Source organism: Drosophila albomicans, chromosome 2L (assembly GCF_009650485.2).
Source record: "Drosophila albomicans strain 15112-1751.03 chromosome 2L, ASM965048v2, whole genome shotgun sequence".
In the NCBI taxonomy this organism is placed as follows: domain Eukaryota; kingdom Metazoa; phylum Arthropoda; class Insecta; order Diptera; family Drosophilidae; genus Drosophila; species Drosophila albomicans.
In genome coordinates, this window is record NC_047628.2 from 12,019,299 (window position 1) to 12,039,550 (window position 20,252).

The 20,252-nt window shown below is 37.8% G+C and overlaps 5 protein-coding genes across 5 annotated transcripts; 2 read left to right on the forward strand and 3 right to left on the reverse strand.

The window, feature by feature from the left end:
• Positions 1 to 591: 591 nt before the first annotated feature.
• LOC117564243 (unextended protein) lies at positions 592 to 11,763 on the reverse strand. The gene is made up of 8 exons (XM_034242935.2): positions 11,171 to 11,763; positions 4,268 to 4,589; positions 3,995 to 4,183; positions 3,710 to 3,925; positions 2,911 to 3,084; positions 2,201 to 2,846; positions 1,876 to 2,142; positions 592 to 1,816 (listed from the first exon to the last, which is right to left on the reverse strand). The coding sequence occupies exons 1-8, from the start codon at positions 11,620 to 11,622 to the stop codon at positions 1,239 to 1,241; spliced, it is 2,844 nt and encodes a 947-aa protein (XP_034098826.2). The 5' UTR covers positions 11,623 to 11,763; the 3' UTR covers positions 592 to 1,238.
• An 821-nt stretch (positions 11,764 to 12,584) lies between these two features.
• Positions 12,585 to 15,118, forward strand: LOC117566043 (NHL repeat-containing protein 2). The gene is made up of 3 exons (XM_034245493.2): positions 12,585 to 12,892; positions 12,947 to 14,151; positions 14,206 to 15,118. The coding sequence occupies exons 1-3, from the start codon at positions 12,634 to 12,636 to the stop codon at positions 14,986 to 14,988; spliced, it is 2,247 nt and encodes a 748-aa protein (XP_034101384.2). The 5' UTR covers positions 12,585 to 12,633; the 3' UTR covers positions 14,989 to 15,118.
• On the reverse strand, positions 15,085 to 16,532 carry LOC117566046 (gamma-interferon-inducible lysosomal thiol reductase). The gene is made up of 5 exons (XM_034245496.2): positions 16,462 to 16,532; positions 16,202 to 16,391; positions 15,752 to 15,913; positions 15,493 to 15,675; positions 15,085 to 15,433 (listed from the first exon to the last, which is right to left on the reverse strand). The coding sequence occupies exons 2-5, from the start codon at positions 16,304 to 16,306 to the stop codon at positions 15,182 to 15,184; spliced, it is 702 nt and encodes a 233-aa protein (XP_034101387.1). The 5' UTR covers positions 16,307 to 16,391; positions 16,462 to 16,532; the 3' UTR covers positions 15,085 to 15,181.
• A 128-nt stretch (positions 16,533 to 16,660) lies between these two features.
• On the reverse strand, positions 16,661 to 18,137 carry LOC117566045 (ATP-dependent (S)-NAD(P)H-hydrate dehydratase). Its single transcript, XM_034245495.2, has 2 exons — positions 17,521 to 18,137; positions 16,661 to 17,456 (listed from the first exon to the last, which is right to left on the reverse strand). The coding sequence occupies exons 1-2, from the start codon at positions 17,845 to 17,847 to the stop codon at positions 16,887 to 16,889; spliced, it is 897 nt and encodes a 298-aa protein (XP_034101386.2). The 5' UTR covers positions 17,848 to 18,137; the 3' UTR covers positions 16,661 to 16,886.
• Positions 18,138 to 18,457: 320 nt separating this feature from the next.
• On the forward strand, positions 18,458 to 20,158 carry LOC117566044 (2-oxoisovalerate dehydrogenase subunit beta, mitochondrial). The gene is given in 7 exon segments (XM_034245494.2): positions 18,458 to 18,804; positions 18,861 to 18,938; positions 19,007 to 19,188; positions 19,191 to 19,252; positions 19,308 to 19,526; positions 19,586 to 19,678; positions 19,739 to 20,158. Coding segments are annotated over 7 exon segments (1,098 nt in total). The 5' UTR covers positions 18,458 to 18,568; the 3' UTR covers positions 19,967 to 20,158.
• The last annotated feature ends 94 nt before the right edge of the window (positions 20,159 to 20,252 follow it).

Genomic DNA, 20,252 nt, shown 5'->3' on the forward strand with positions numbered 1-20,252 from the left:
CTCTAGTGACATTAATCTCCATTTATCTTGTAATAGTAAATATATATTTTTATTTATTATTGTATATATATATATATATATATATATATATATATATATATATATATATATGAATTCTATAAAATTTTTAATTTATTGCAAGCACATGTTTCTTCAAATATATTTATGTATGTAGGTTCTTTGAAAGAATCTTTCAATAGATTTTTTTACCTAATGCCAAACGCTGGTCGCTGGAACAATCACCGAGCGTCACTCACATAATGCGATGGACACGTTGAAAACCAATAAACTTATTGAATTTATTATTGAAAGAGTTTTGTGTTTTTGTTTTTGTTTGTTTTGTGACTGTATTGTGTATATAGGCTTTTAATTTATAATCTACTAATTAACACCTTTAAGATAAATGAACAACAATAGAGAAGTTTTCAACCTCTCCAGTAATACAAGTTACAGTTTAAAGAGTTTTATGCTACATGAAATGTGGTGGTGGGTAGGAAGGGGTTATAGAAGAATAGAGTAGTATATTATAGAATATAGTTAAGAGTTACGAGTTGAATGCAAACATTAAACAACAGTCGAAACGAAACTTGTGCAAAATTGGTAAAGTATATATTATTATTTGTTCACTATAATAATAACATTTTGTTTTAGACTCGACTTTAAGCTAAACTATAAAAACATGTATGTGTATACTGAGCAATAAACAAATTTAACAACAAAAATCTAACTAATGCAGCGCGCTTCTATGCATTTAAATTTACAATTATTCATCTTTATCATTATCATCATTTGGAAGTAGAAATATGGGAGGAGGGGATTGCTAGCAGTGTTGTGTTTTTAATTTCTCTTCTTAAGTACGTATTTTATGAGGTAATATTTATGTTAATGCATGATTAATTTCAGAATACGAAATCATCTTTTTTGCCTACTTTGATCATAATTGTTTAGTTTGTATTATCTTTCTAGTCAAATGTAGCAAGTGATTGGAACATCATAATAATATCAACATAAATAACAATATTTAAGGAAAATGAAGCAAGCAATAGGTGTTTCTCAATTGTTAGTGTAAATCAATCTATATGTATGTTGTATTATTTTGCAGCAACTAGGTCTTAGCGTTAATTTTGGGGGTGGTGTTGGATGCGCTCCGAATCTGAATAAGATTTCGTATTTGTATCCGAATCTAAAGACTTTCGTCGTTGTCGTTGTTTTTCATGTTATTGTTGTTGTTGTGGTGGTTATTGAGGCTTGGTGTGCTTGTTGTTTGCGGATGATTCGTTTGTTCCGTCGTCCGTCTTTGGCAATAGCGGTGTCGAGGCCGCCGTTCCATCCCTGTCATCGTTATCTCCATTCTGCAGATCACCACCCGCCACATCCGATGTGACCAGACTGCTCAACGAGGCATCTTCCGTATGCTCGGGACCATGACCACGTTGACCATGATGATGACCACTGGCACTGTTGCTTCTATCATCGTGAGATATATCGTTGTTAGTCGGCGACGAAGCGTTGCTGCGAGTCGGTTTCGACAGACGTCTTGTACTCTGGCTGGCCGCAAGCAAACGCGGCTTATCATCTTCGGTAATGGAGTGCAAGAGACGCTCCACCTCATCGTCGAATGTTTCGCTGGAGAAAGTGCCCGACTTGCGACTCTTCTCCAACAACGTGGCCTTCTTGGCAGTCAAATATAAACTACGTTTAATTGCAATATATATCACATCGGTCGAGGCGCGCACGGAGTAATCGGGCACGAAAGTTTGACGTATCTTCGAATCCATATTCAGCGACTGCATTGATCCCATTTGGCTGGGAGAATCTGCAATAAAATTTGGGTGTTATTAAGGCCCTTCATTAGCTAGCTATTTGACTGCTTACCAATGACAACGTTCTGCACTAAGGCTTGCGAGCCGAAATAAGTAAATGGACCGCTGTCGAAGAGCAGACCCTCCTTGCCAATAGTCACCTCGACGCGACCCTCGAGGATAAGTACGAAAAAGTCAACAGCTTTGCCTTGCGTGAAAATAAACAGACTGGGATCATCCTTGCTCTTGCCCTTGACTTTGATGTTGTGGAACACGTCTTGGTTAAGTAATCGCCGCAAGATCGGCTCCGAAATGATGTCCTTCTTGAACGCATCAACAGCTGCGAATTTCAAAATATGTTATACAAAATAAATACAATTAAATATAGCAAGTCTTACCAGTGCTCAAGTACTGGAATGTGGCCAGCGTCAATTGAGGAGAAATGCGCACAGTTTGCGCCTCGCGACGCTCAGCAAATGCTGAAAAGTCGGCCTTTTTGTAACGATTGCGACGCGTCTTGGTGCGATTATCGACAAACACATCAGTCTCATCCACAATTTCGGCTTGAATGAGTTCCTCGATGACATCCTCCAGGGTGACAAGACCAACGGTTTCATAGAACGGATCACCGTCACCTTCATTGTTGACACGATGCACAAACGCGATATGTCCAATTGTGCCCTCCTTGAACTGATTGAACATAATGTCCAACGTGTAGTCCTCAAATACAAAATGTACGGGATTCTGATAAAATTCGCACAGAGTTCTCAGTGGCGTATTATCATCGGTGTCAACGAACGCCAAATCCTTAATGTAAAGCAGCGTGACAATGTTCTTGCGATCGCCATCGTAGACGGGAATACGCGAATAGCCAGAGTTCATAATATCGGAGACGGTTTCAAAGTCAAGCACAGCATCGAGGGAGAGCATGTAGGCATCGTTGATGTGGGTCATAATGTCCGCCACAGTCTTCTTGCGCAGCTCCAAGGCACCAGAGATAATATTCACTTCATTCTTATCCAAATCGTTGACATCGTTGGTCACCTAAAGCAATACAAACAATTCTTAGTAAAGCCACACAAATTCAGGGGCATACTTGATCACTTACGCGCACAAGCTCCTTTAGGCGCTCGCGGTTGAACACATTGCCAATCTCTTCACCCAGACACCAGTCCAGGACACGTGAGATGGGATACGATAATGGCGCAGTTATGGCCATCACCGTTTTGGTAATCATGATGGTCTTGGCGCCAATTGCCAAGCCATGACGTGAGCACACAGCCTGTAAACAAAAACCAATTATTAAATGAATCGAAACAAATTAGTTAAAAAAAAAGAAACCTACAGCCAATTGTAAGATACATCTATGATATCTATTTTAAGGTATTACAAATCAAATATGTTTCGAAAATAATTGTAAATTATTGCAATAAAACTCTTAAGAACCAAAAAATTACGCTTTTTATATATTTCTTTACAACTTGAGGAGCATTTAGAGAAATTCTAAAATAGATGTGAAAAGCATGAATAATAGTCAACTTTGGTAGCCTTAGCTCTATTTAATTTGTATTATTTGTAAGAAATTTAAATGGTAAAACTTTTGTCTCTAAGTTTATAGTATTTGAAAATACACATTTCAGAGGATTTAGTTTTTGTTTTGTATAGTTTTGGCTCATAAGTAGAATATTGAGTAAGTCAATCTACTAATTTAGTTTACAATTTTATACTAAAACCCAAACTATTACAACCCAAAACTATTATTGAAAAGAATAATTATTCATTAATTCAACATCCCATATTAGTAACCAACACATTTTTCTTCTGTATGTTATTTTATAGTTTAAATTTGTCCTTCTCTTAAATGGTTGCTAGATATTAAAACTGAAAGAAAAGAACTTAGAACTCACCTGAGGTGTGATTTCACCAAAGAGCACGATGGCCAGCGTAGAGAATATAACGGCAAAGAGTCCAGAGGTCAGACCATCCAGCAGAATGGTAAAGGTGGAGTTAACCAACACATTACCCAAGAGAATACTGCACAACAGATAATTACCTTGATCTCTGACCGGTGCAATTTTGGCGGCATACTTTCTTTCTTTTTCCGTGCCAGTATTGCGCAATATCTGCAATGCAAAAATATCGTTGTTTAATCTAGTCAACATCAAATTTAATAAATGCTAGACTATACACACCTTTAATTCGGTACGATCCATGGCCATGAGACCCAGATTGAGACCAGAGAAGAGGGACGAGAAGGCCAGACAGGTGAAGATGACCACAATGGCCAACCAGACTGGCAACAGTGGCTCATGCGTCTCCAATTTCATCCAGGGCGAATTGCCCTGATGCTCAAATGGGATCGTCTTTGAGGCCAGTCCTTGCTGCTCAACGTTAAATAAAATAGATGATATAATATATTCGATTGATTCGATTTGTCATGACTCATGACAGAGTTGTGCACTTACGCTGACTCCTTCATCAATCTTCGCACACACGTAAAGTCCTTTCTTGGAGGGCGGCACGTTTATCGTGTAGGTCGCCGTGAGGCCATCGGGAGACACCTCCGATGGCTTAAACGTTTCCGTAACTGGCTTCAGGCATGGACCCTGATAGCCACTCTCCTCGTTGGTGAAAGCAATCACGGTGTTCTGCTTCAGACCAACTCCGAACATTCGGATGGTTTGCTCTTTTTCGGCTAATATACTGGGAATGCCATCGTTCATCTCGGAGGTGCCATCCTCCAAACGCATTCCAAGAATCCGAACTGCATCACTCGAAAGTGCAAGTCTGAAATCGAGAATGTGTAAATTAAAATTAATTAAACAACAAGCTTTCTTTGATTTGTTAAATATACACAAATTAAAATATATTTCTTTATGTAAACGATTAAAAAGTAAATGAATTCAGAAATCCAGAAATGTTCAAAAAAGTTCCACAATCACAGAGATTTTTGATTTTCAGTTTTAACTTTTTTTAAAAAACATTTTTATACCCGCTACCCATAGGGTAGAAGGGTATTATAACTTTGTGCCGGCAGGAAATGTATGTAACAGGTAGAAGGAGGCATCTCCGACCCTATAAAGTATATATATTCTTGATCAGCGTCAACAGCCGAGACGATATAGCCATGTCCGTCTGTCCGTCTGTGTGTCTGTGTGTCTGTGTGTCTGTCCGTCCGTCCGTATGAAACACTGGATCTCAGAGACTATAACAGATAGAGCTATAATTTTTTTTCGACAGCATTTGTTATGTTTGCACGCAGATCAAGTTTGTTTCAAATTTTTGCCACGCCCACTTCCGCCTCCGCAAATCAAAAAAATCGAATAACAAGCGTAATTTTAAAGCTAGAGTTGCCAACTTTGGTATATACAATAATAACTATAGTAGTTATGATTCCTGAAAATTTGGTTGCGATCAGATAAAAATTGTCGAAGTTATTAAAGAAATACTTTTGTATGGGCAAACACGCCTACTTACTAGGGGTCTTAGTTGCTTTAGATGACAATCTGGTATATTGTGCCGTCTATGGTATATTTTGAATGCGGTACTATATCAATATACCAAATATACTATTTGGTATATTTTTAGTATTTTTGCAATATATTTGGTATATTTTGAGAAAAATATCGCAAAATATATTTCTTTTATTCAAAATGGGTAGCGGGTATCTCACAGTCGAGTGCACTCGACTGTAGCTTTCTTACTTGTTTTTTTTTGAAAAGGGATATATTGAAATATTTAATACTATCATTTATACATTTTTGTTTGATAGATTAGTAGTCATTAATTGAATTCAAAAATTCAGTTTACTTTATTGATTAAATCGCTAATTTCTCTAAGCGGAATAATACCAATTGGACGTCTGCATAATAATATTTAACAGTCTGGCATATTTGTGGAAATATTAAATAAAAAATATGTATATGTATATTCATCTCAACATTGGGCTACACATAAATAAAAGATCGTTCGATTTATGTGTCTAGTCCAATATACAAAAGTTTGAGGTTGAGTGGGAGAAAAATAAAACACAATTTTCCTCTGGACGCTTTTGTGTCAGCAATGTGGCAGCTATATATAATTACTATCTATACAATTAGCTTTAATATACATAGCAGACGTTAGAGCAAAAAGACAGATCTGTAGAAAATCTCAATTAATTCAACCCAGACACTAGTTGGCATAGAAACAGACCGCTAACATCGACTGTGCTAATTTAGCATTCAATTTGCCCATATTTTATTTTAAGTTGTCTACTCCATATACAAACATGCACAATATACTATACAATCGATCTATTACTGTTGTAGATAAGACAGATAAACGTTGAATTTATAAAGCTGGAAAAAGTGTCAAATACAGAGAATTTGCCAACAATCACTGACCAGTTGTTGTTGATGGCGATTTAAGAAGGCTGTGACGTACTCATTACGCACTTGACGTATAGAATTATGCAATAGCTATATCTTGAGATAGGTGCGAGAGTTCTCCTACGTAAATAAATAAAATGAAATTTGAAATTCGCCAATCAAACCGGATTAAACCAAACAGTGCTGCATCGGAGAAAACCAAAAAAAAAAAAAAGATAATCTTCGTCTCTTTTTTTTATGATTATTTGGAGTCGCAAGTGAGAATTGCGCTTGCGTCATTTGCGACGCGTTCTTATCGTTGTTAAACGTTATCGTTAACAAAATACTATATGTATACCATCGTATATCTCATTCGATCAAGTGCAAAGACAATCATGTTCGTCCCCTTTAATGTGTGCTCAAGTGTGTTAAGTCCAGGAGCGTATCAAGAAGGTTTCAAAGTGGGCCCTTGATCAATACGTGACGCTACAATATTTATTTATTATTAGTTTATATCTATGGTTAGCATCGCGTTCATGTATTATCAAATACAGATTGCATACACTCGTGTTGCCAACACAAACATGCCTCCAAATCGGATTCTCAACTCTTGATTTTGGTTGTGGGAAAGTCACGTGATTAAGCTTAAAATATACAAACCGTATAAACAAGTTTATTTTTTCATTGAATTGGAAGAATTCTCTGCCAAGACACTCTATCTTTTTTTTATTATACCATAATTTTGTAATAAAATTTTATTTTTAGTTGAATTTCTTGATATATAGGTTTTTCCTCCACAACCCATAATTTATTTTGTTTGCTTATTTGACAAAATTTCATTTCAAATATTCTGTAATAATTTACTTTTTCAATATATATAGATGATTTTACTATACATTATTTATAGTTTCAATCTATAAATATAAATAATGCTCTGGGACTGAAAAAATTACATATTTAGAATGTTGCATAACTTTCAATAAAATTTAGAACATCCATTTACACATTGACAAATAAGAAAAAACATTGCAAAGTAAACACACTTGGTGACAGGTTGATAAGACTGCAATTTAGTCAAACAAAAAGTAAGAGTGCTTTAGTCAAGATTATACCGCGTTCTATATAAGCAAAACAAAGGGTAACTTGACTTGTGTATTGAGAAACTTGTCTATATCATTTAAGAAATCGCATGCAAACAAGTTATTGAAAGTTAGAGGCAGATGAAAAGCAAGCATAGATGAATGTCTGGATTATTTCTAGAGAAATAAATGATATATTTTATTATATAGAATATCGTTTTATTTAATAAAAATCATATTATAGGGGAAAAAATATTTAAGCAACTAACTGCAATAATTCACAATCGCCAATGACTCCTTCTACATACATATCAAATATTCTTTATATAAATGAATGTAGCCCCGTAATCACTTTTTATGCATTTTATTTATAGTCGCTAGTTATTTATAGTGGACATTCACCCAGAATGCTCATAAATTCTCCCAAATCTAATGGTGTCACGACTCATCCGACAAACCCTCAAACTTTTTTTTTGTTGAGGGGTCAGGGTCAATTGATCACTTAAGCCATAGAAGTCTCAATGCAAATGCGTTGATTGCCAATCAGTCAAATTAGAGGCTGAAGTGAAGGGGGTGTAGGGATGCTGTCATGTTTATGACAATCTTTTTGTCAATTACTTCAATTAGTTGGCGCCTCGCAATTCCATTAAAAAAGCGTGGTCAAAATCTTTGGGACACGGGTCAACTTAAATTAAATTATTTATTTGTATGGATCAATTTAATTAAGTTGACACCGTGACACCGCATATGCGTAAGTATGTATGTATGTATGTAAATACGTGTGTGCGTGTGTGCACATATGGGTGCAGAAGAAGTAATCATTAATTACAAGAGTAGTGTGAGGAGAGTGGAGAGAGAAGAGCGAATCGCTAACGCAAGCATACATTCGCATTCGTTCACACATACAATCAGAAAACAATAAAAAAAAAACAAAAAATCCTCGTTCGCACCAACCGAATCCAGATATTTGCGGTTTTGAACCGCAAAGCGAAATTTAGAATTAACCGACACCATGGCAATAATGATGTTGTTGCTGCTGTTGGTGTTGCCGCTTTTGCCGCTGCTGCTGCTGATGCCGTCCGTTGTTGTGTTTGGCAGTTTTGAAAACATTATAAGAGTGCACACACATACACTTTCACGTAATATCCATATGCTTATACTTGTACAAATCGAAGTACACATGAATGGCTGTGTGCGTGTGTTCAAGGTGTATATATGAATGTGTATTGATTTTGGTGCGGCTTCATAAGGTACACCTGTGCCCTATGTGTGTGTGTGCACATACACATCAATGCTCATGTGAGTGTGTGTGTGTGTGTGCTAAGTCTGTTAACTTAAACTCAAACGTGCTTGGCTGGCTGGCGGTAAGAGTGGCAACGCTTAAGAACGAGAACACAATGAGTCATTAGTGAAACTGTTTGCAGTTTTTTCTTTGACGTTTCTGCGAACTTTAGGGCTGTGGATTGTGTGTGGATCGTAGGTTGTATTTTTCTGCTTTGCGTCGAGAGTATGCTCTTAGTTGTGGCGCTTATTTTAGTGTGAGCGTTTGTCCATACACATTTTAAAATGATCATAAAATTGTATAACCGCAGCGTGCGCGCTGCTTTAACCAAAAAATGAAAAAAAAAAAAAAAACGAACAAATTTTGTGAAGCAATATTTTGACTGTCTTTTATTATCTACCGTGCCAGACATGCTACATATACAAGCGTCTGGGACGTATACACGTACATACATTTATAATAAATACGCAAGCATTTATATGTATGTAGAAATATGTCCAAATACAAATGTACATACGTACATTCATTTGTTTGTATGTGTGTACGTATTCACAGTATGGGCAGCAAGGAATGGCGATGTTTTTGCATACTTAAAGCATGTTAAAAATAGAATTTTTGGCAGCCGACTCAAATATGAACCATACATACTTATGTATGTACGACTATGAATATGTATGCCAGTACGTGTGTCAATATATATAATATGTCTGCAAACAGATGATATTCCGAATTGACATGCATGTCTGCACACAAACATACAAACAAATATAACTCGCATACGCATATACATATCTGCACATACAATGTATGTATATATTTAATTATGCATTAGAACACGTACATATAATCGCGTCGTTTTGTCGTCAAAAGAGTATTTGGTGACCTCAATAATTTCAATTTTCACTTCAGCGAATTCTGATTTGAGGATTTATGAAAGCAACAAGTCAACGAATTTAGGCGCAAATCAAAAAACAAACAAAATCCACACGCACACTCTCACATGCATTCAAGTTCTACATCTGCATGTGTGTGTTTTTGTGCTGGTATTGTGCGTTGATAAACATTGAATGATAACAACAGCAAGAAATTGAGTCAGAGCAGCCTTCATCGCGAGAGAATAATAATAAAGTAAATAGCATTATCGGTACAACGAAAAGAGAAGCGTCCACACTACAGCAGAGCTGAGATTGCGTGAGAGGCAGACGATGACGACGATTGTCCGTAACCAGTCCCCCATATTGTACACCCATTAAAAGTTCGACACAAAAGAGCGAGTACTTTAACCACTCACATGTACATATACATATACGTACGTATGTATGTGTGTATTCTACAAAGTTGTTACAATAATATTTTAATACAACTAACAGTATAGAGCGTAACTTTTAAAATTATATTTTAAAAATTACGAGGTAATAATTTCACTTTGATTTTTAATGCTTTCATTCAATTATACATATATTAGTTAACAGATAAAATAAAAATAGAAAACCTATTTTGTTTAGATTAAATTTAAAAAAATAGGTTCAGTGTAATTCATTTGGTTGAATTTAATTATTTTATTAAAAATAAATAATAATTTATTACTATTTATTTATAATATTATTATATACCTATCATTATATTACCCATGCTCAATTTGTAACATTTTCTGCCTCATTATCAGACTGTGATTCCAGGGAAGTCTTCTTGTTTACCCCTAGTACACAAACTGGATAAACAGGGTAGATACTATATGCATTTATGTAAGAACTGGCAAAAGCAATTAATCTTTTATTAGTCATGTTCGTCTCATGAATACATATAATTCATCTTTTGCTTTATCTGCACTTTTTTATGACATGCAAAGGCAATGCTTCGTTTTTCTAGGGTATTTCACAAGTCGAGACAATTTTTGTTTGTATATTTTGTGATCAATTACCACGTGTTAGAATAATTAAATAAAAATTAAATATTTAAATATGAGAAATCAACTTATGCATCACGAGCGAGATTTGTCAGCCTTCGTTGAGTAAGTTGCAAAACATTTCAATCGCTAATTTTAAATATGCTGAGTAAGATTAATCACTCTTATGGATTCCAATTGTGGATACAATGACTTCATAACTTCCAATTAGTTGAAACATGCCTCCCCTCTTTAATCCGAATTCTAACTTTCATTTTAGTAGAGAGACTGTCAAATGAATATAAAAACTAGTTGAGGGAATTTCTATATCATTTCCATTTTTTTTATGCTGATAAAAATAATCTAAATGGCCTATTGGAATATCCAGCTTTTGGAAAAACATGAAAGCTTTCTGGAGAATGTGACGAGAAGCTCAATGGTAACCACGTATTTTCTAGTCGGTCACTTATTTGATTTTCGATATTTATACGTACAATTAGACATGCTGTGCTAAGAATATCAAAAAAACTGAACCAAATAGATACACATAAAGCAGCTCCAGAGAAGTCCACCAGCTAAACTACTTATATTATTGGAAGCATATATATAGATGTGTGCGTGTGTGTGTGTGTGTGAAGATGAAAGCCTCCTGCCTATTACGCATACATTCGTACAATTTTTATCACGCACACACACAGAGAACAACATGTCCATGAATATGAATGAGGCAGGTGGAAAGAATTTAATTAATTTTTGTTTCAAATTAAACTTGCCTTGCGTTCGTTTCGGCAACTTTCGATCCCTTCAATATATCGACATCGGAGTTGGCATTATTACTATTTAAAGTATTATTATGATTATTATTATTATTGTCGTCTGACCGCAGATATTGTTGTTGGCTTTGATTTAATGGTGGCGCACCAGCAGCAGCATTAACATCATTTGCATAAGCGCCGAAGCCCAAATGAATACAATGTGCAAACGCAAATAACGCAATTATGAAAGCAAGATTTATGCTATTTCTTTTCGTTGTTGATTTGGTTGTTGGGCGACTCTCCAATAAATCTCCCCATAATAATTTTGACTGTGCAATTGATTTTCCATCTTTCACACGCGGCGGCATCCGCAAAATTGTCGAATTGTTGCAAACGATTTTTGCTGGCTGGCACTTTGACACTTTAGTCCGATTCTGGCATTGTTTTATACACTTTTCACTTTTTTCCATAATACGTTGTTGTTTTTGTTTTGTTACTTTTATGTTCGTAGTATTTATGAATTAGGTTCCTCAACTAATTTGACAAAAATACGTCCGAGCGATTTGTTGGCACAACACACACGTAAAGCTCCAAGAAGCAATATGCCGAGTGACTTTTGTTTTTTGTCTTTTTGTTTCCTACGAAGAAGAGCTTTTTTAAAGCTGCTTTATCTTTTGGTGACTGACCAGAGCTCAACATTTCTTAAATATACGATGGAATATACCAAAATACAGAAACCGCAAGAAACGCCACATGGTTACACTTTCAAAAAGATTGCACAATTTACAAAAAAAGCATGTGTAAAGGCGCGCCATTTTGAACAGGAATCCATTGATTCAAAGGCCAAATAGTCCCTCTAGAAGATTTATTTCTCAGATCGACTGTCCCCTTCCACTTATCAGACTTTTGAGATCAGAATAAAATGATTCTGATAAATATTAGATAAACAACAGCATATTTTCCGGTAAGCATTCCGCTGAAGCAAAGATTGGTAAGACTTGCAGTGTAAAGCTCAAAAAAAAAACGTTTTAACGAAAAATATGGTGCCGTTCACTGCATACTATTCTATAGAAATTCTAATTATGTTCAAAATCGTTGATACTATGAAAATTACAAAAGACTCTTTTACATATCAATGTATTTCTGCTAAATATGGCATTCACATATTTGTAATAATAATACCAAATAGCTTAACTTAAAACTCTAATTTGCCATTTTAATTTATATTATTTGCTATCAATTGTATAAAATTGTAAAAGTGATTGTTATTAATCATACCTATACAAATTTGTTTAAGTAATTATAGCTATTGCTTTATGGTAAGCGTATTTGTTAATTTAATAATTGTCAATTTATTGAAGATGTCAAACGAGAACAGTGTACTAGTTAAAATAAAATACCGACAGTTAACAGTGGAAATGCAACAAGCGGATACCAGGGATGCAGTAAAATGAACGGTCACCTTATAGCTCATAATATTTATGTGTAGTTTCTTAAATGATTTGTTTTGCCATTTTTGGTGTTGGGTGTTGAAAATATTTACAAATCACAACATGGATTGCACAGACGACTTAACTGCCATCGACATTGTGACATTTATCACCGACGAACTGCAGCAAAACTATCGCAATAGCAGTGGCCCCAATAAGGCGAAAGTCTTTCAAGAATTCCTCGAACGCTGGGACTCCAAAGACAATTCAATTGCCAAAGTGAAAGCGCTGCAATTCGATTTCGAGTCGGGTAAGCTTTGCTAGTTACCCTAAGCGCATTGTATTGATTGCCTGTCTGTTTTAGATTTGGATTGGTTTAATGTCAGTCGCCCTTTGTCAATTGCTAATTTGCGGGGCAAAGTGGTCCTTTTGGATTTCTTCACATATTGCTGCATCAATTGCATGCATGTGCTGCCCGAGCTGCGTGCGCTCGAGGAACGCTTTCCCGTCGAAGCTGGCTTCGTTGTGGTGGGCGTGCACAGTCCCAAGTTCGAGAACGAACGCACCGCAGCGAATATTCTATCCGCGGCCCAGCGCTATGGCATCAAACATCCTATTGTGAATGATTCCAAGTCTGCTTTGTGGCGTGCACTGAGCATTAGATGCTGGCCATCATTGTTTGTCCTTAGCCCCGATGGCTATCCCATGCTCTTGCTGATGGGCGAAGGCCACGGCGAATTTCTGCATGACTTTGTTGGCGCTGCACTTTCGTATTTCGACGCTCGCCAAAAGATTGAGCATGTGAGTTTGCCGTTACAGCTGTCGACAGATCTGCAGCCTGCCTCTCATCTACGTTTCCCAGCAAAAATTGCGCGTCTCTCCAATCGCTATGCCATCGCAGATGCGGGCAACAATCGTGTGCTTGTCGTCAGCGAATCGGGTGTCGTAGAGCATAAGATTGGTGGCCTGGAGGCGGGTTTTGTCGATGGCAATTTGTTGGCCGCACGCTTTAACAATCCCCAAGGTGTGACATTTCTGGACGAGCACACACTAATTGTGGCCGACACGGATAATCATGCATTGCGCCAAATATCACTGCAAAAAGGCAGTGTCGAGACTTTGGCGGGCACTGGACAACAGGGCAATGAACGCGTTGGCGGAAAGCTAGGACAATTGCAGCCCATCTCATCGCCCTGGGATGTGGCGGTATTTCGAACACGCGACATGGACATGTCCTTCCACGTGGATGAGCTAAATGTACCGGAGAAAACTATTGTGCTCATTGCCATGGCAGGCACACATCAGATTTGGGGCTATTTCCCCGAAGGCATCATTTGGTGGAAGTTTAAGAAGTTTGAGCCACGCTGTTGCGTTTCGCTAATTGGCAACGGACTAGAGGAGAATCGCAACAATTCGTATCCACAGAATGCAGCATTTGCGCAACCTTCTGGTTTGGCCTTGTCCAAGGACTTTTTGTTTATCGCGGATAGCGAGAGCTCCAGCATACGCAAGGCTTCGTTGGTCGACGGTAAAGTGATGGCGGTGGTTGGAGGAGATCGAAATCCACAAGTGAGTATTGAATTGCAAGCAATTAAACTTTAGGTAAATATATTTTATTTATAGAATCTGTTTGCCTTTGGTGACGAGGATGGGAAGCTGTACAATGCCAAGCTGCAGCATCCTTTGGGCGTTGCCTATAATCACAGCGATCACAAGGTTTATGTGGCCGACACATACAATCACAAGATCAAGGTCATTAATACGGAGACGAACGTCATTACCAGTTTGGTTATAAAGAATCAGGAAGACAACAGCGTGCTGAGTTTTCGTGAACCATCGGGACTTTGCATTGATTCAAGTGGCAAACAATTGCTGGTGGCTGATACAAATAATCACACAATACATATCATTGATTTGGCAACATTGACAGCTCGTCGTTTCGTGCTGGACTTTAATCAATTGACATCATCCACCAGCGAAATCGATGCACCACTTGGTGCAGCTCGTTCAAGTGGATTGCAGCTATTGAAGCAGCTGCCACTATTGAAACATTCGAGTAGCACGCTGCAATTCGTCATTAAACTGTCGCCAGAGCTTAAATATACCCCAGAAGCGCCGCAAAAGTGGACAGTGAAGCGCATAAGTCCAGCGTTGGAATTGAAGCAAACAAATGGAGTTTTAAGCGACGGCAAATGCACGCTGCAAGTGAAGCGTTTGAAACCTGTGGAAGACAGCAAAGATGTGCTGGCCATTGAGTTTTCGCTGAGTTTGTGCGATGCTCACAGTTGCCTTATCAAGCGATTTTCAGTGTCCATCGATAGTGAAGCTGCTGTGGCTGGCGAAGATGGTGGAACACTTAATACAGAGATTGGCATCACTGTGAATCACTCCAACATAAGTTTGTGATTTACTGTACTGCATTTATATCTTTGTATCTAACCGAGGATTAATAATCCTGACATTGTTTTGTATTTATTAACTTGATTGTCAACACACACAACATACCAATATAAAAAAGAACTAATATTTATTTAACAATTGTCCGTGTGTAGATAAAAATTAAAATTTACATTTATATTTTGTCAAATAAAATATAAAGCTAAAGTTGTGTGCAAAACTTCTGCGTCTGCTCTGTGTTCCCGGCTATCTTGCAGACCTCTGAAAGTAGATCCTTTAAAATCGATGCTTGTCTGCCCTGAGAACCATCTAGTGTGATGGTTGGAATGAAGGTAACTGGTGGCCGCAGCGCATGCGTCGCATCTCCATTGAGTTTCATCAACTCAGCTCCATGACTGCTGTCATAGCACTTTTGAATCAGGTCCAAATTTTCCACATTGTGCTGCTTGGCACACTGTTAAAAATAAAGCAGTGTCATTACAAAAATATATATTTGAGGTGTTTGAAGACAACCTTTTGCATAGCCTCTTTAGGGTGTCGGTTATCATGTATCATGCAGGTCACCACTTCTAGTCGCAGCAGAGGATCATCGATAATTTCAGCTGCGCAAGCATGATAGGTGTTTGCCTGACATTCCGTTAAACCATGTTGACATTCAAAAGTGTATTTACCTTCGCTGTCTGTGGCAGTGTGTGCCTATTGAAAAAATGGTAAATATTTGCATAACGAGTTGCAGTTTGATGTAATCGATAAACATGCAAATAATACGCACCTTGCCATAGGGCACCAGCTGCACTTCCATAATAGGCGCTGCCACTTTGAAGGCGGGCAACAGTTGCTTGGTGATGAAGAATTTGGAGTCGGGGCAGAGGGCTTCATAGAATACCATCACGAGCACCGGTGCTCCGGCAGCCCGACGAAAACTGGGTTCATCCTATGAATAGAAATAAAACTTGTTTAAGCCATTTTAAAGTTTGTGCTGGACAAGATGGCTGTGCAATGTTTTCAAAATGGTCACACTGGCTAGCGAGTACAACCGCCCGGCTGTAAAAACCCAGCTGTCCGCCCTTATCAAGATATACGTACACAAACGAACAAACACAATTGTAGATACACACACACACACACACACACGTTGCACACGTAAATACAAAACTATCTTTTTTGCTTCCATGGATGGTTGCACTTGAAAACACAGATACAACAAAATGTGTGGACTTACCGTTAATGTCAGCAGTGGATTGTACAAGAAAATAATACGTAGCAAGAGTCCCAGAACGATAATTAGAAATAAAATGATAAGAATTCGTTTACGTGTGGCTATCATTTATCCGATTCATTAATTAATCTGATTTGTGCAGTATGTGCAATCCGTAACAAAGTCATATACGACTAAATAGCAGCTAGCCTAACTGCAAAGGCGAAATAATTGTTTTAATTAGTAAACAAAACAGCATTTGTGTCAATAATAAAAATGCAAACCTCTTCTATAAAAAAATATAGAGGTGTAGAATTATCGAAGGTACCTATCGAAGTATCGATGCATTGTAAATCTTAACATAGATTAAAACATTCAAAAAATGGCCACCCTACAACTGTTCACTATGTTAACTACATCAAAGCAGAGGGAAGATGTGACCACGCAGTTTTAAGTTTTGCCGCCATCATTAAAATTCACATATTAAAAGGATGCTAAGGAGTATAGTTTTAATTCTTTACGAAAATAACAATCAATAAATTGAAAAATAGGGCACATTTTTGCAATACCCTGTAACTTGAGCAATCGCGTAATTAATGCATTTTTTGTTTATACGGAGATCAAAGGCTATAAAAATCCGAGTTTGGCACGGTTGCAAGGACTTTTAAAATGCAGTCCATTTATAAAGAGAAATAACACATTTTGTGAATTATGAAGTACTTTCAAATTCCACTTTAAACACGGACGATATCTCATTAATCATATCACTTGCCACCATGCTGCGACCGAGCTTTTGAAATGCTGCCAAATTGAGTCTCTTCAGAAAATAACTTGAGGCACAAGCAGCCAAATAAGCGGGGTTGGGTTGATTCGACTGCAGTGACCAATAAAAGAACGTGGCCAATGAGCCGCTTAGCAAATCTCCCTGTCCACCACAACGACGCCCAGAACCGCCAACTGGCATCGTATACATTTCACTCGTGTGTGGTATATGAATCTTGTCGTTGGCACCTTTCTCGAGGATGACAACACCATTGCCAAGCCGTAACATCTTTTCTCGAGCCGCAGTAGCGTCTTGGCCAAATAAACGTTGAAATTCAATGGCATTTGGCGTCAATATGACGTTACGTTGTCCACAAATTAGCTCAATATTATTGTTCAATATGAACAATCCATCGGCATCTACAATGAGCGGTTTGCCCATTGCGAGGCACAATTTAATCACATGTGCGGCGGTTTTCAAGACACCTAAATCGCGTCCTAAACCGGGACCAACGACCTGTAAATCAAAAGATGATCTCAATGATTAAAAGGTCAGATAAATACTGCTGTCAACTACATACAACAACATGCAATCGATCGATCCAAGGTTTAATTTGCTCTACGGCATCTTCGCGATCCAAAATCGGATGAACAATTAGATCGGGGCTATAGGATTTAATAACTGGCGCCGCTTCCGCATGACAAAAAACATGCGACAAATCAGCGCCCACTTTGATCGCAGATATGGCCGCAAAATAGGGGGCTCCAGTGTACTCCAGGGAGCCGCCGATGACGCCAATACGACCATATTGACCTTTATACTTGCCATTAGTCAATTTGGGAATAATGGTTCTGAAGATGGTCAGCAACTTTTGCGTATGCACTGGGATTTCTATTATTTTCGACATTTTTCGTTGACGAGTTTCAATTGGATATTATAATGAGTGAAAAAAGCTTATTGAGTGCTGGCGAAATAATAAAAACTTGAAATAATTAGGACTCAAGCTTCAAGCAGCGTAAATCAATTTTTGGAACGGTGTCAAGAAAGAAGCAGCATGTCATTGGTGCAAATGCATCGATAAACAGCTGACGCTACTGCAATGGCTCCACCACCAAAGTGGCAAATCAGCTGATTTGTATTTACAAATATAGAGGAAAGATTGTAGTAAGTTTATAGTCTAAAATGCAAAGAATGAAAATAAAACATTCTGGAAAATTACAGATTTAACTTGGCTGAGTTTGTATTTTAGCACGATATCAATAAACACAGTGCACTAATTCGATTGGCAATAACAGTCGAGCTTTAATAGTTAGTACTAGTGGCATTCCCGCAAGCTAGCAATCTGCGCATCTGCACTAAACGTGCAAGCAATTATAATTACAACATTAATTAATTATTACATTTTTTTTTGCTTCAGACAATGGATGATATTGCAAATTTTTTTAAACAATTAGGAAAATATCGACAGCATAATAAGAAATATCGTTTATGTAAATTCAAATGTTGCTAAAAGTGATCGATGTGGCAACGCCTCAACATCTGATCGTGCAGTCGCACTGTTGCGTAACAGTGATAACAACTCTTATTTTGGTTTAATATCCTTGCTGTAAACTTAAATAACTGCAATTATGAAAGTCTCGACACTTGCCCGCGGCTTGTTTAGCGCCATTAAGACGAACACCGCATCCCTGACCCGCTCACATTTCACATATTACCCCACAAAACTGTCGTCTGATGGCTCCACTGGCAACGCGCAAAAAATGAACATGTTCCAAGCCATAAATAATGCTATGGACTTGGCCCTCGAAGAAGACAAATCGGCATTGTTGTTTGGAGAAGACGTCGGATTCGGTGGCGTTTTTCGGTAATAAAACATAATACAATAATAAAAATCAATTATTATTTTTTCCATTACTGCAGTTGTTCAATCAATCTGAGGGATAAATATGGCAAGGATCGGGTTTTCAATACCCCATTGTGCGAGCAAGGAATTGCAGGGTTTGTTCAAATTGAATATGTAACTTCTTTATATAGTTTATTTATGTATTGTTTTGTTTTCTATTTAGTTTTGCAATTGGCGTGGCAAACACAGGCGCCACAGCAATAGCTGAGATCCAATTCGCCGATTACATTTTCCCAAGTTTCGATCAAATTGTGAACGAGGCTGCCAAATATCGTTATCGAAGTGGCGGTCTATTTGATTGCGGTTCATTGACGTTCCGTGTGCCTTGTGGAGCTGTTGGCCATGGGCCTTATATCACTCGCAAAGTCCCGAAGCGTACTTTGCTCATACCCCTGGACTGCGTGTTGTGGTAAATATTATTGAAATTTAAGTGGGGACAGTTTTAAAAAATATATGCTTTACAGATTCCTCGCGGTCCTATCAAGGCCAAGGGCCTGTTGTTGGCTTGTATTCGTGATCCGAATCCCTGTATTGTGTTTGAGCCGAAAACTTTGTATCGCGCTGCTGTTGAAGAAGTGCCCACGGCTTCATATGCTTCTGAGTTGGACAAAGCGGACATTTTGCGCGAGGGAAAAGATGTCACGCTTATCGGCTGGGGCACTCAGATCCATGTACTATTGGAGGTAAGTCCAAAACCACTGCATAAACAACATCACTCTTAATCTGTTTAACGGCTTTGTAGGTTGCAGACATCGCCAAGAAGCAATTAAACATTGACTGCGAAGTCATTGATTTAGTGTCCATCTTACCGTGGGATACGAAAACAGTTTGCAATGTAAGCGGCTTGATTTTAAACTAATGAATGATCTGTATGCAGAATTGTTTGTCCTCTTAGTCTGCCAGCAAAACTGGTCGTGTAGTTATTGCCCATGAAGCGCCATTTACCCAAGGATTTGGATCTGAGCTGGCCGCCTACATACAGGAGAAATGTTTCTTGCGTCTGGAGGCGCCCGTCAAGCGTGTCACCGGTTGGGACACACCTTTTCCTCATGTCTTTGAGCCTTTCTACTTGCCGGACAAGCATCGCTGTCTTGCTGCTGTCAAGGAGATTGTCAACTATTGATTGATGTAATGCAATAGCAATACTAAAAATCTATTCGAAACGGATGCATTTATTTACCGAACTTTGCTTTAAATATTCTCTAAGTTTATCTATTTTGTTGTGCCTGCATGTTGTCTATAATAATTTCTTGTTTTTCTATATGTTAAGACGACACTCCAGCATAGCTGAATAATAAATATTAAACATTTAAAAAGCCAATCTCAAAATGCTCTTATAAATTTCCAGACCGATCTGTCGCAATTTGTGAGTAAAGCCCGATAAAAATATCGTGAATCAGATTAAAGAT

Coding starts and splice junctions, on each gene's coding strand:
- LOC117566045 (XM_034245495.2), bottom strand. CDS start 17,847: ATGTCGAAAATAATAGAAATCCCAGTGCATACGCAAAAGTTGCTGACC. Junction 17,457..17,520: donor TCGATCGATTGCATGTTGTT/GTATGTAGTTGA, acceptor TTTGATTTACAG/GTCGTTGGTCCCGGTTTAGG.
- LOC117566046 (XM_034245496.2), bottom strand. CDS start 16,306: ATGATAGCCACACGTAAACGAATTCTTATCATTTTATTTCTAATTATC. Junction 15,914..16,201: donor ATCCACTGCTGACATTAACG/GTAAGTCCACAC, acceptor TTCTATTCATAG/GATGAACCCAGTTTTCGTCG. Junction 15,434..15,492: donor CTAAAGAGGCTATGCAAAAG/GTTGTCTTCAAA, acceptor TATTTTTAACAG/TGTGCCAAGCAGCACAATGT.
- LOC117564243 (XM_034242935.2), bottom strand. CDS start 11,622: ATGGAAAAAAGTGAAAAGTGTATAAAACAATGCCAGAATCGGACTAAA. Junction 2,143..2,200: donor ATTCCAGTACTTGAGCACTG/GTAAGACTTGCT, acceptor TGAAATTCGCAG/CTGTTGATGCGTTCAAGAAG. Junction 1,817..1,875: donor AGTGCAGAACGTTGTCATTG/GTAAGCAGTCAA, acceptor ATTTTATTGCAG/ATTCTCCCAGCCAAATGGGA.
- LOC117566043 (XM_034245493.2), top strand. CDS start 12,634: ATGTGTAGTTTCTTAAATGATTTGTTTTGCCATTTTTGGTGTTGGGTG. Junction 12,893..12,946: donor GCAATTCGATTTCGAGTCGG/GTAAGCTTTGCT, acceptor TGTCTGTTTTAG/ATTTGGATTGGTTTAATGTC. Junction 14,152..14,205: donor GAGGAGATCGAAATCCACAA/GTGAGTATTGAA, acceptor TTTTATTTATAG/AATCTGTTTGCCTTTGGTGA.